This window comes from Taeniopygia guttata, chromosome 16, assembly GCF_048771995.1.
Source record: "Taeniopygia guttata chromosome 16, bTaeGut7.mat, whole genome shotgun sequence".
NCBI classification, from domain to species: domain Eukaryota; kingdom Metazoa; phylum Chordata; class Aves; order Passeriformes; family Estrildidae; genus Taeniopygia; species Taeniopygia guttata.
In genome coordinates this window covers 4,199,271-4,213,250 of record NC_133041.1, presented here as the reverse complement: position 1 = coordinate 4,213,250, position 13,980 = coordinate 4,199,271, and the positions used below count along the sequence as shown (strand labels likewise).

The following is a 13,980-nucleotide window of genomic DNA, read 5'->3' as shown; positions in this document are numbered from 1 at the left end:
ACAGTTTAACCCTTACGTGCTTGGCCTGCTGGGCGATCCCCGCCGGGCTCCGCTCCCAGTATAACCCAGTATAACCCAGTATAACCCAGTATAACCCAGTATAACCCAGTATAAACCAGTATAACCCAGTACAAACCAGTATAACCCAGTATAACCCAGTATAACCCAGTATAACCCAGTATAACCCAGTATAACCCAGTATAACCCAGTATAACCATTCCCAGTGTCTCTCCCAGTACAAACCAGTACAAACCAGTATAACCAGTACAGTTTAACCCTTACGTGCTTGGCCTGCTCGGCGATCCCCGCCGGGCTCCGCTCCCAGTATAACCCAGTATAACCCAGTATAACCCAGTATAACCCAGTAGAACCATTCCCAGTGTCTCTCCCAGTACAAACCAGTACAAACCAGTATAACCAGTACAGTTTAACCCTTACGTGCTCGGCCTGCTCGGCGATCCCCGCCGGGCTCCGCTCCCAGTATAACCCAGTATAACCCAGTATAACCCAGTATAACCCAGTATAACCCAGTAGAACCATTCCCAGTGTCTCTCCCAGTACAAACCAGTACAAACCAGTATAACCAGTACAGTTTAACCCTTACGTGCTTGGCCTGCTCGGCGATCCCCGCCGGGCTCCGCTCCCAGTATAACCCAGTATAACCCAGTATAACCCAGTATAACCCAGTATAACCCAGTATAACCCAGTATAACCCAGTATAACCCAGTATAACCCAGTATAACCATTCCCAGTGTCTCTCCCAGTACAAACCAGTACAAACCAGTATAACCAGTACAGTTTAACCCTTACGTGCTTGGCCTGCTCGGCGATCCCCGCCGGGCTCCGCTCCCAGTATAACCCAGTATAACCCAGTATAACCCAGTATAACCCAGTATAACCCAGTATAACCCAGTATAACCCAGTATAACCCAGTACAAACCAGTACAACCCAGTATAACCCAGTATAACCCAGTATAACCCAGTATAACCCAGTATAACCCAGTACAAACCAGTACAACCCAGTATAACCCAGTATAACCCAGTATAACCCAGTATAACCCAGTATAACCCAGTATAACCCAGTAGAACCATTCCCAGTGTCTCTCCCAGTACAAACCAGTACAAACCAGTATAACCAGTACAGTTTAACCCTTACGTGCTTGGCCTGCTCGGCGATCCCCGCCGGGCTCCGCTCCCAGTATAACCCAGTATAACCCAGTATAACCCAGTATAGCCCAGTATAACCCAGTAGAACCATTCCCAGTGTCTCTCCCAGTACAAACCAGTACAAACCAGTATAACCAGTACAGTTTAACCCTTACGTGCTTGGCCTGCTCGGCGATCCCCGCCGGGCTCCGCTCCCAGTATAACCCAGTACAAACCAGTATAACCCAGTATAACCCAGTATAACCCAGTAGAACCATTCCCAGTGTCTCTCCCAGTACAAACCAGTACAAACCAGTATAACCAGTACAGTTTAACCCTTACGTGCTTGGCCTGCTCGGCGATCCCCGCCGGGCTCCGCTCCCAGTATAACCCAGTATAACCCAGTATAAACCAGTATAACCCAGTATAACCCAGTATAACCCAGTATAACCCAGTATAACCATTCCCAGTGTCTCTCCCAGTACAAACCAGTACAAACCAGTATAACCAGTACAGTTTAACCCTTACGTGCTTGGCCTGCTCGGCGATCCCCGCCGGGCTCCGCTCCCAGTATAACCCAGTATAACCCAGTATAACCCAGTATAACCCAGTATAGCCCAGTATAACCCAGTATAACCATTCCCAGTGTCTCTCCCAGTACAAACCAGTACAAACCAGTATAACCAGTACAGTTTAACCCTTACGTGCTTGGCCTGCTCGGCGATCCCCGCCGGGCTCCGCTCCCAGTATAACCCAGTATAACCCAGTATAGCCCAGTATAACCCAGTATAACCCAGTATAACCATTCCCAGTGTCTCTCCCAGTACAAACCAGTACAAACCAGTATAACCAGTACAGTTTAACCCTTACGTGCTTGGCCTGCTCGGCGATCCCCGCCGGGCTCCGCTCCCAGTATAACCCAGTATAACCCAGTATAACCCAGTATAACCCAGTATAACCCAGTATAACCATTCCCAGTGTCTCTCCCAGTACAAACCAGTACAAACCAGTATAACCAGTACAGTTTAACCCTTACGTGCTTGGCCTGCTCGGCGATCCCCGGCCGCAGCGGTTCGGGGGGTCCCGGGGGTCCCCCGGGGGGGGAGGGGCTGCCCCCCGAGGATGAGGAGGGGGACACGGGGCTGGAGCCGGTCATCCTGCCCGAGGGGGCCTGGATTTTGGGGAGAAAAAAGGAGATTTTGGGAAAATTCATAAAAAATTTGGGGTTTTTGGGGGAAAATTTGGGGGTTTTTGGGGAAAATTTGGGGGTTTTTGGGGAAAATTTGGGGTTTTTAGGGGGGTTTCAACAGGATTTGGGGACAGGGACACGGGGCAGGAGACCAGCACCTGGGTTTGGGGGGAAAAAAGGGAGATTTGGGAAAATTTGGGGGTTTTAGGCAAAAATTTGGGGTTTTTAAGTGAAAATTTGGGGATTTTGGGGGAAAATTTGGGGATTTGGGGGGAAAATTTGGGGATTTTAGAAAAAAATTTGGGGTTTTTAGGGGAAAATTTGGGGATTTTAGGGGAAAATTTGGGGGTTTTAGGGGAAAATTTGGGGATTTTAGATGAAAATTTGGGGTTTTTAGGGGGGTTTCAGGTGGGTTTGGGTACTCCGACAACACAGGGCTGCAGCCTGTGGGCACCTAGAATGGAAATTTGGGGAGAATTCTGAGGTTTTTGGGAAAATTTGGGGTTTTTAGGAGAAAATTTGGGGTTTTTAGGGGAAAATTTGGGGTTTTTAGGGGAAAATTTGGGGGTTTTAGGGGAAAATTTGGGGGTTTTAGGGGGGTTCCAGGGAGGTTTTGGGACAGGGACACGGGGCTGGATTTGGGGGGAAAAAAGGGAGATTTGGGAAAATTCTGAAAGTTTGGGTAAAAATTTGGGGTTTTTAGGGGAAAATTTGGGGTTTTTAGGGGGGATTTTAGGGGGGTTTCAGGGGGGTTTGGGACACGGGGACACAGGGCTGGGGCTGTGGCTTACGGCACCTGGAATGGGAATTTGGGGCAAATTCTGGGGTTTTCGGGAAAATGTGGGGTTTTTAGGTGAAAATTTGGGGTTTTTAGGGGAAAATTTGGGGATTTTAGGTGAAAATTTGGGGGTTTTAGGGGAAAATTTGGGGTTTTTAGGGGGGATTTAAGGGGGTTTCAGGGGGGTTTGGGGACAGGGACACGGGGCTGGATTTGGGGGGAAAAAGGGGAGATTTGGGAAAATTTGGGGGTTTGGGGAAAAATTTGGGGTTTTTAGGTGAACATTTGGGGTTTTTAGGGAAAAATTTGGGATTTTGGGGGTAGAATTTGGGGTTTTTAGGGGAAAATTTGGGGTTTTTAGGGGTGTTTCAGGGGGGTTTGGGGACACAGGGACACGGGGCTGGAGCCTGAGGGCACCTGGAATGGGAATTTGGGGCAAATTCTGGGGATTTTGGGAAAATTTGGGGAGTTAAGGGAAAAAATTCAAGATTTTTAGCAGAAAATTTGGGGTTTTTAGAGGAAAATTTGGGATTTTGGGGGGATTTTTGGGGTTTTGGGGACCCCGGGGCCATGTCCGAGAGCACCTGGAATTGGGAAATTTGAGGGAAATTTGGGGGATTTTGGGAAATTTGGGATTTTTAGGGGATTCAGAGGCATTTTGGAGGGTTTTAGGTGAAAAATTTGGGATTTTTGGGAGAGAAATTTGGGGGTTTTGGGAGGAAATTTGGGATTTGGGGGGTTTTAAGTGGGAAATTTGGGATTTTGGCAGGAAAATTTGGGATTTTAGGAGGGAAATTTGGGATTTTGGGAAGAAAATCTGGGATTTTGGGGGGTTTTAGGTGAAAAATTTGGGATTTTGGAAGAGAAATTTTGGGGTTATTTTGGGGGGATTTTTGGGGTTGCTTTGGGAGGATTTTGGGGGAATTTTTGGGGATTTTGGGGTCGCTTTGTTGCCATTTTTTTGGGATTTTGGGGATATTTTTGGGGCCGTTTTGGGGAGATTTTTGGGGGAATTTAGGGCCTTTTTGAGAAGATTTTTGGGGCCATTTTGGGAGGTTTTGGGAGGAATTTTGGGGTCATTTTTTGGGGGATTTTGGGGCCCATGTTGGGATTTTGAGGCCGTTTTTGGGGGAATTTTGGGGTATTTTTTGTGAGGATTTTGGGAGAATTTTGGGGATTTTGAGGAATTTGGGGGCATTTTGGGGTCATTTTTGGGGGGTTTTGGGGCCATTTTGGGGGGATTTTGGCACAGTTTTGGGGGAAATTTTGGGGCCATTTTTGGGGGGATTTTGGCACAGTTTTGGGGGGATTTTTGGGGGAATTTTTGGGGCAATTTTGGGGTCATTTTGGGGGATTTTTGGGGATTTGGGGCTGTTTTTAGGGGCATTTTGGGGTCGTTTCTGGGAGGATTTTTGGGCTGTTTTGGGGGATTTTTGGGGCCGTTTTGGGGGGATTTTGGGAGGTTTTGGGGGGATTTTGGGAGATTTTTGGGGCAGTTTTGGAGAGATTTTGGGGGAATTTTTTGGGATTTTGGGGCCGTTTTTCAGTGGATTTTTGGGTTGGTTTTGGGGATTTTTGGGGCTGTTTTGGGGGGATTTTGGGAGATTTTTTGGGCAGTTTTGGGGGGATTTTGGGAGATTTTTGGGGCCATTTTTTGGGTATTTTTGGGAGCATTCTGGGGGGATTTTGAGGGAATTTTGGGGCCATTTTGGGGGGGATTTTGGGGGGATTTTTTGTGATTTTGGGGCCGTTTTTTGGGGAGGATTTTGGGGCCGTTTTGGGGGAATTTTGGGGCCATTTTGGGGGGGATTTTTTGTGATTTTGGGGCCGTTTTTTGGGTATTTTTGGGGCCTTTTTGGGGGAATTTTGGGAGATTTTTGGGGCCGTTTTGGAGGGATTTTGGGGCCATTTTGGGGGGGATTTTGGGGGGATTTTTTGGGTATTTTTGGGGCCGTTTTGGGGAGATTTTGGGAGATTTTTGGGGCAGTTTTAGAGGGATTTTGAGGGGGATTTTTTGTGATTTTGGGGCCGTTTTTGGGGTATTTTTGGGTCCATTCTGGGGCGATTTTGGGAGATTTTTGGGGCAGTTTTGGGGGGGTTTTGGGGCCATTTTAGGGGGGATTTTTTGGGATTTTGTGGTATTTTTGGGGCCGTTTTGGGAGATTTTTGTGGCTGTTTTGGGGGGATTTTTTTGTCATTTTGGGGCCGTTTTTTGGGTATTTTTGGGGCCGTTTTGGGGGAATTTTGGGGCCGTTTTGGGGGAATTTTGGGGCCATTTTAGGGGGAATTTTGGGGCCGTTTTTTGGGGAGGATTTTGGGTCCATTTTGGGGGGATTTTGGGAGATTTTTGGGGCAGTTTTGGAGGGATTTTGGGGCCTTTTTGGGGGGGTTTTGGGGCCATTTTGGGGCAGTTTTTTGGGTATTTTTGGGTGTGTTTTGGGGGATTTTGGGAGATTTTTGGGGCAGTTTTGGAGGGATTTTGGAGCCATTTTGGGGCCATTTTGGGGAGCATTTTTTGTGATTTTGGGGCCGTTTTTTGGGTATTTTTGGGGCCGTTTTGGGGGAATTTTGGGGCCATTTTGGGGGGGATTTTGGGGCCGTTTTTTGGGTATTTTCGGGCGCGTTTCGGGGGTCCCCCCCGCCCGCCCCTCCCCCACTCACCTGGGGGTGCAGCGGGGGGTGGGGGTGGGGCGGGGGGGCCCCGGGGCCGCCCCCCCCCCCGGCCGCAGGGGCTGCTGGGTAGGGGGCGCCTCATGCTGGGGGGGGGCGCCCGGGCGGCCCAGCCTCACCTGAGCCGCGGCACCTGCGCAGGTGAGACACACCTGAGACACCTGAGAGCTCACCTGGGGATCCCCAACCTCACCTGAGCCCCCCCAGCCTCACCTGAGCCGCGGCACCTGCGCAGGTGAGACACACCTGAGACACCCCTGAGCTCACCTGGGGATCCCTGAGCTCACCTGGGCACCCCCAGCCTCACCTGAGCCGCGGCACCTGCGCAGGTGAGACACACCTGAGACACCTGAGAGCTCACCTGGGACACCTGAGCCCCCCCCCAGCCTCACCTGAGCCGCGGCACCTGCGCAGGTGAGACACACCTGAGACACCTGAGCCCCCCCCCAGCCTCACCTGAGCCGCGGCACCTGCGCAAGTGAGACACACCTGAGACACCCCTGAGCTCACCTGGGCACCCCTGAGCTCACCTGGGCACCCCTGACCTCACCTGGGCACCCCTGAGCTCACCTGGGACACCTGAGAGCTCACCTGGGCATCCCCAGCCTCACCTGAGCCCCCCCAGCCTCACCTGGGCACCCCTGACCTCACCTGAGACACCTGAGAGCTCACCTGGGCACCCCTGAGCTCACCTGGGCACCCCTGAGCTCACCTGGGCATCCCCAGCCTCACCTGGGCACCCCCAGCCTCACCTGAGCCGCGGCACCTGCGCAGGTGAGACACACCTGAGACACCCCTGAGCTCACCTGGGCACCCCTGAGCTCACCTGGGCACCCCCTGACCTCACCTGAGCCCCCCCAGCCTCACCTGGGACACCTGAGAGCTCACCTGGGCACCCCTGAGCTCACCTGGGCACCCCTGAGCTCACCTGAGCCCCCCCAGCCTCACCTGTCTCCTCACCTGTGTGGGCGGGGCCCTCCTCCTCCTCCTCACACTGAACTTCCACGGTGCCGGTGAGGCCGGGGGGGGACCTGGGGACAGGTGAGAGACAGGTGAGACACACCTGGACAGGTGAGAGACACCTGGGACACACCTGGGACACACCTGGGACAGGTGAGAGACAGGTGAGACACACCTGAGGAGTCTAAACACACCTGGGACAGGCACAGATACACCTGGGACAGGCACAGACACACCTGGGACAGGTGAGACACACCTGGGACAGGTGAGACACACCTGGGACAGGCACAGATACACCTGGGACAGGCACAGACACACCTGGGACAGGTACAGATACACCTGGGACAGGCACAGACACACCTGGGACAGGTACAGACACACCTGGGACAGGCACAGACACACCTGGGACAGGTACAGACACACCTGGGACAGGTACAGATACACCTGGGACAGGTACAGACACACCTGGGACAGGTACAGACACACCTGGGACAGGTACAGACACACCTGGACAGGCACAGACACAGCTGGGACAGGTACAGATACACCTGGGACAGGTACAGACACACCTGGACAGGTACAGACACACCTGGACAGGTACAGACAGGTGAGACACACCTGGGACACACCTGAGACACACCTGAGACAGGTGAGAGACAGGTGAGACACACCTGGAACAGTTGAGACAAGGGTGAGACACCTGAGACAGGTGAGGGACAGGTGAGAGACAGGTGAGAGACAGGTGAGGGACAGGTGAGACACACCTGAGGAGTTTAAACACACCTGGGACAGGTGAGGGACATGTGAGACACACCTGGGACAGGTGAGAGACACCTGAGGAGTCTAAACACACCTGGGGACAGGTGAGACACACCTGAGACACACCTGGGACAGGTGAGGGACAGGTGAGACACCTGAGACACACCTGGGGATGTCCAAACACACCTGAGACACACCTGGGACACACCTGGGGGTTCTGAGCACACCTGGGGCAGCAGGGGGGGCGGGGCACGTACCTGGGGGGGGTCCTGGGCACACCTGGGCACACCTGGGGGCAGCTGAGAGCACCTGGGGAGGGCAGAACCACAAAGTGACCCAAAATCCCCAAAGTGACCCAAAAACCCCAAAATTGCCCAAAAAAGACCAAACTGGAACCCCCCAAAGTGACCCAAAACTCCAAAGTGACCCAAAAACCCCAAAGTGACCCAAAAAAATCAAACTGGAACCCCCCAAAGTGACCCAAAAATCCCCAAAATTACCCAAAAACCCCAAAATTGCCCAAAAAAGACCAAACTGGAACCCCCCAAAGTGACCCAAAAACCCCAAAGTGACCCAAAATTCCCAAAATTACCCAAAAGCCCCAAAGTGACCCAAAATCCCAAAAAGACACAAAAATCCCAAAGTGACCCAAAAATCCCAAAGTGACCCAAAAACCCAAAGTGACCCAAAAATCCCAAAAAGACACAAAATCCCCAAAGTGACCCAAAATCCCAAAGTGACCCAAAATCCCAAAGTGACCCAAAAATCCCAAAGTGACCCAAAAATCCCCAAAGTGACCCAAAATCCCAAAGTGACCCAAAATCCCCAAAGTGACCCAAAATCCCAAAGTGACCCAAAATCCCAAAGTGACCAAAAAATCCCAAAGTGACCAAAAAATCCCAAAGTGACCCAAAAATCCCAAAGTGACCCAAAAACCCCAAAATTGCCCAAAAACCCCAAAATTGCCCCAAAAAAATCAAACTGGAACCCCCCAAAGTGACCCAAAAACCCCAAAGTGACCCAAAAATCCCAAAGTGACCCAAAATCCCAAAAAGACACAAAAAATCCAAAGTGACCCAAAAAATCCCAAAGTGACCCAAAATCCCAAAAATGACCCAAAATCCCAAAAGGACCCAAAAATCCCAAAGTGACTCAAAATCCCAAAGTGACCAAAAATCCCAAAGTGACCCAAAAATCCCAAAGTGACTCAAAATCCCAAAGTGACCAAAAATCCCAAAGTGACACAAAAATCCCAAAGTGACCCAAAATCCCAAAAATTACCCAAAAATCCCAAAGTGACCCAAAAATCCCAAAGTGACCCAAAAACCCCAAAAGACACAAAATCCCAAAATTACCCAAAAATCCCAAATTGACCCAAAATCCCCAAAGTGACCCAAAATCACAAAATGACCCAAAAACCCCAAAGTGACCCAAAATCCCCAAAAAGACACAAAAATCCCAAAAAGACACAAAAATCCCAAAAAGACACAAAAATCCCAAAGTGAGCCAAAAAATCCCAAAAAGACACAAAAACACCAAAGTGACCCAAAATCCCAAAGTGACCCAAAAATCCCAAAAATTACCCAAAAAACCCAAAGTGACCCAAAATCCCAAAAAGACACAAAAAATCCCAAAAAGACACAAAATCCCAAAGTGACCCAAAAATCCCCAAAGTGACCCAAAAACCCCAAAAATTACCCAAAAATCCCAAAAAGACAAAAAATCCCAAAGTGACCCAAAAATCCCAAAATGACCCAAAATCCCAAAAATACACAAAAATCCTAAAAAGACACAAAAATCCCAAAAATGACCCAAAAATCCCAAAAATTACCCCAAACCCCAAACTGGGACCCCAAACTGGGACCCCAAACCCCAAACTGGGACCCCAAACTGGGACCCCAAACCCCAAACTGGGACCCCAAACTGGGACCCCAAACCCCAAACTGGGACCCCAAACTGGGACCCCAAACCCAAACTGGGACCCCAAACTGGGACCCCAAACCCAAACTGGGACCCCAAACCCCAAACTGGGACCCCAAACTGGGACCCCAAACCCAAACTGGGACCCCAAACTGGGACCCCAAATGCCAAACTGGGACCCCAAACTGGGACCCCAAACTGGGACCCCAAACCCCAAACTGGGACCCCAAACTGGGACCCCAAACCCCAAACTGGGACCCCAAACCCAAACTGGGACCCCAAACTGGGACCCCAAACTGGGACCCCAAACTGGGACCCCAAACCCAAACCGGGACCCCAAACTGGGACCCCAAACCCAAACTGGGACCCCAAACTGGGACCCCAAACCCAAACTGGGACCCCAAACCCCAAACTGGGACCCCAAACCCCAAACTGGGACCCCAAACCCCAAACTGGGACCCCAAACTGGGACCCCAAACCCAAACTGGGACCCCAAACTGGGACCCCAAACTGGGACCCCAAACCCAAACTGGGACCCCAAACTGGGACCCCAAACCCAAACTGGGACCCCAAACCCCAAACTGGGACCCCAAACCCCAAACTGGGACCCCAAACCCCAAACTGGGACCCCAAACTGGGACCCCAAACCCAAACTGGGACCCCAAACTGGGACCCCAAACTGGGACCCCAAACCCAAACTGGGACCCCAAACTGGGACCCCAAACTGGGACCCCAAACCTCAAACTGGGACCCCAAACTGGGACCCCAAACCCCAAACTGGGACCCCAAACTGGGACCCCAAACCCAAACTGGGACCCCAAACTGGGACCCCAAACTGGGACCCCAAACCCCAAACTGGGACCCCAAACTGGGACCCCAAACCCAAACTGGGACCCCAAACTGGGACCCCAAACTGGGACCCCAAACCCCAAACTGGGACCCCAAACTGGGACCCCAAACCCAAACTGGGACCCCAAACTGGGACCCCAAACTGGGACCCCAAACTGGGACCCCAAACTGGGACCCCAAACCCCAAACTGGGACCCCAAACCCCAAACTGGGACCCCAAACCCAAACTGGGACCCCAAACTGGGACCCCAAACCCCAAACTGGGACCCCAAACTGGGACCCCAACCCCAAACTGGGACCCCAAACCCCATAGGGGGACCCCCAACATCCCCTCAGGCCCCACAGAGGGACCCCAAGCCCCAAACTGGGACCCCCAAACCCAAACTGGGACCCCAAACTGGGACCCCAAACCCCAAACTGGGACCCCAAACCCCAAACTGGGACCCCAAACCCCAAACTGGGACCCCAAACATCCCCTCAGGCCCCACAGTGGGACTCCAAATCTGTCACAGCCCCAAACCAGAGACCCCAAACTGGGACCCCAACCCCAAACTGGGACCCCAAACTGGGACCCCAAACCCAAACTGGGACCCCAAACTGGGACCCCAAACCCCAAACTGGGACCCCAAACTGGGACCCCCCCCCCGTTACCGATCGCCGCCTCCCGTTGCCGGAGGAGGAGGATGAGGATGAGGCGGATGAGGCTGAAGGCCGGACGTCGCCCTGAGGGGATCCGCGGTGCTGCCCCGGCCGGATCGCTCCGCCTCCACCGCCAAATGGCGGCTGAGCCTCCCCCTCCTCTCCGCCCTCACCGAGACCCCCCCAAAAACCCCCCCGGGCCCTCCTCCCGCCGCTCCGCCGCTCCCTCGGGGCTCACGGGAAATGGAGTCCGCTCCTGAGGGGAGACGCCGGCAAATGGCGGCGGCGGCGGCGGCGCCCGGATCTCGCGAGAGCGCAATGCTTCTGAATGGGAGCTCTCGCGAGATCTCGCGGCCCGCCTTCCTCCTCGTCCCCTCAGCTCCTCCCGAGTTTCCCGCCCCTCCAAAATCTCGCGAGAGCGCAATGCGTCTGAATGGGAGCTCTCGCGAGATCTCGCGGCACGCCTCCCTCCTTCTTCCCTCAGCTCCTCCCGACTTTCCCGCCCCTCTCAAATCTCGCGAGAGCGCAATGCGTCTGAATAGCAGGTCTCGCGAGATCTCGGGGCCCGCCCTTCTACTCCTTCCCTCAGCTCCTCCCGCCTTTCCCGCCCCTCTCAAATCACGCGAGAGCTCCTATTCAGACGCACTGCGATATCGCGAGATCTCACGGCCCGATCACCTCCTCCCCTCTCAGCTCCTCCCGCCTTTCCCGCCCCTCTCAAATCTCGCGAGAGCTCCCATTCAAACGTATAACATCCTCGCGAGATCTCGCGGCTCGCCCTCCTCCTCCTCCCCTCAGCTCCTCCCGCCTTTCCCGCCCCTCTCACATCTCGCGAGAGCGCCTATTTAAACGCATAACAGTCTCGCGAGATCTCTCGGCCCGACCTCCTCTTTCCCTCCCCTCAGCTCCTCCCGCCTTTCCCGCCCCTCTCACATCTCGCGAGAGCGCAATGCGTCTGAATGGGAGGTCTCGCGAGATCTCGCGGCCCGCCTTCCTCCTTCTCCCCTCAGCTCCTCCCGCCTTTCCCGCCCCTCTCACATCTCGCGAGAGCGCCTATTGAAACGCATAACAGTCTCGCGAGATCTCGCGGCTCGCTCTCCGCTTTCCCCCCTCAGCTCCTCCCGCCTTTCCCGCCCCTCTCAAATCTCGCGGGAGCTCCCATTCAGACGCACTGCGATCTCGCGAGATCTCGCGGCCGGACCGCCTCCTCCTCCTCTCAGCTCCTCCCGCCTTTTCCGCCCCTCTCAAATCTCGCGGGAGCTCCCATTCAGACGCACTGCGATCTCGCGAGATCTCGCGGCCCGACCTCCTCCTCCCTCCCCTCAGCTCCTCCCGCCTTTCCCGCCCCTCTCAAATCTCGCGAGAACTCCCATTAAAAGGCATTAAGATCTCGCGATATCACCTTCCTTTGTCCCCCCCCCTCCATCCTCTTGCAGCCCTCCCGCCACTCCAAATCTCGCGAGATCTTCCATTGAGTCGAACAGCGATCTCGCGAGATCTCCTTCCCTGGCCCCCATTCACTCCCGCTCCCCGGCTCTAAGTCTCGCGAGAGCTCTGCGCGTTTGAATGGGAGCTCTCGCGAGATCTCCGCCCTCCCCTGCCCTTCCTCGGCTCCTCCCCTCGCTGCTCCGTCCCGCCCTCCCACACGCGAAGTCTCGCGAGATCGTAGTGGATCGCGAGATTTTAACACCCCCACGAACTGAGGCTTTTCTCTCGCTCCCGCCTCCTTCCCGCTCTTTGTGCAAGTCTCGCGAGATTGCCGTCCGTCTCAATGAGTGTTCTCGCGAGATTTCTCCCCCGCCTTTCCATCATCACCCCCCTTTCCTCCCCTCCCATGTCTCGCGAGATCCTTAACATTTGGATAGAAACTCTCGCGAGATTCCGCTTCCATTCCCCCGCCCCTTTCCCGCCTATCCCGCGAGCTCTCGCGAGATTTGAGGCGCGAAGAGGGAGCCCTTTATGGGCGTGGCTTACGCGGGGAGGCGTGGCCAGCCCGTTACGTCATTCCCTTGTTTCCCGGATGCTCCGCGCCCTCACTTCCGGTCTGGAGGCCGCCATCTTGGACCCGCGGCCACGTGGGACACTGCGCGCCGCCATCTTGGGCCCCTGGGCGCCGCCATCTTAGACGCGCCGCAGAGGATGATGGGATTGGCCCCCTGCCCTTTCCCGCCCCCCAAAAAAAAAATTTCCGGAAAATTTTTGGGATTTTCGAACCTTTTTTTATCCAAACGGAGCCGAAACGGGGCAGAAACACAAAAAAATTCCCCAAATTTGGCCCCAAAACGCGCGCGGGGGGGGAGGGGGGGGAGGAGAGGGGCGCCAAAGGTCACCTGGGGGCACCTGGGCACTCACCTGGGCACACCTGGGCACACCTGAGGGATATTTTGGGCACACCTGGGCACACCTGGGCACACCTGGGGGCACCCCAATGATTTCAGGGGTCCCCAGGCCTCCCCCATGTCCCAGGGGGGCTCCAGGTGAGCTCAGGTGTGCCCAGGTGCCCCCAGGTGTGCCCAGGTCTATCCCAGGTGAGCTCCCAGGTACCCCCAGATGTGCCCAGGTGACCCCAGGTGTTCCTAGGTCTATGCCAGGAGTGCCCAGGTGTGCCCAGGTGTATCCCAGGTGAGCTCCTGGGTGCCCCCAGGTGTGCCCAGATGTCCCCAGGTGTATCCCAGGTACCCCCAGATGAGCTCCCGGGTGCCCCCAGGTGTGCCCAGGTCTATCCCAGGTGCCCCCAGGTGTGCCCAGGTGCCTCCAGGTGAGTGCCCAGGTGTGCCCAGGTCTATCCCAGGAGTGCCCAGGTGCCCCCAGGTGCCCCCAGGTACCCCCAGGTGTGCCAAGGTACCCCCAGGTGTATCCCAGGTGCCCCCAGGTGCCCCCAGGTGTGCCCCCAGGTGTGCCCAGGTGTGCCCAGGTGCCCCCAGGTGAGCTCCCGGGTGCCCCAGGTGTGCCCAGGTGAGTTCCCAGGTGCCCCCAGGTCTATCCCAGGTGCCCCCAGGTGTGCCCAGGTGCCCCCAGGTGCCCCCAGGTCTATCCCAGGTGTATCCCAGGTGTGCCCAGGTGTATCTGA

General features: G+C 54.6%; 1 protein-coding gene across 1 annotated transcript in view; it reads right to left on the bottom strand.

Moving 5' to 3' along the window:
* SRCAP (Snf2 related CREBBP activator protein) overlaps positions 1-11,290 on the bottom strand; it is a 110,293-nt gene extending 99,003 nt beyond the window's left edge. The window contains exons 1-5 of the mRNA XM_072936391.1: positions 11,149-11,290; positions 7,760-7,811; positions 6,744-6,814; positions 5,775-5,916; positions 2,183-2,317 (exon numbers count right to left, since the gene is read on the bottom strand). Coding sequence (XP_072792492.1) covers positions 2,183-2,302 — 120 coding nt within the window. The 5' untranslated portion in view covers positions 2,303-2,317; positions 5,775-5,916; positions 6,744-6,814; positions 7,760-7,811; positions 11,149-11,290. The remainder of the gene's footprint in view (positions 1-2,182; positions 2,318-5,774; positions 5,917-6,743; positions 6,815-7,759; positions 7,812-11,148) is intronic.
* Between the last annotated feature and the right edge of the window lie 2,690 nt (positions 11,291-13,980).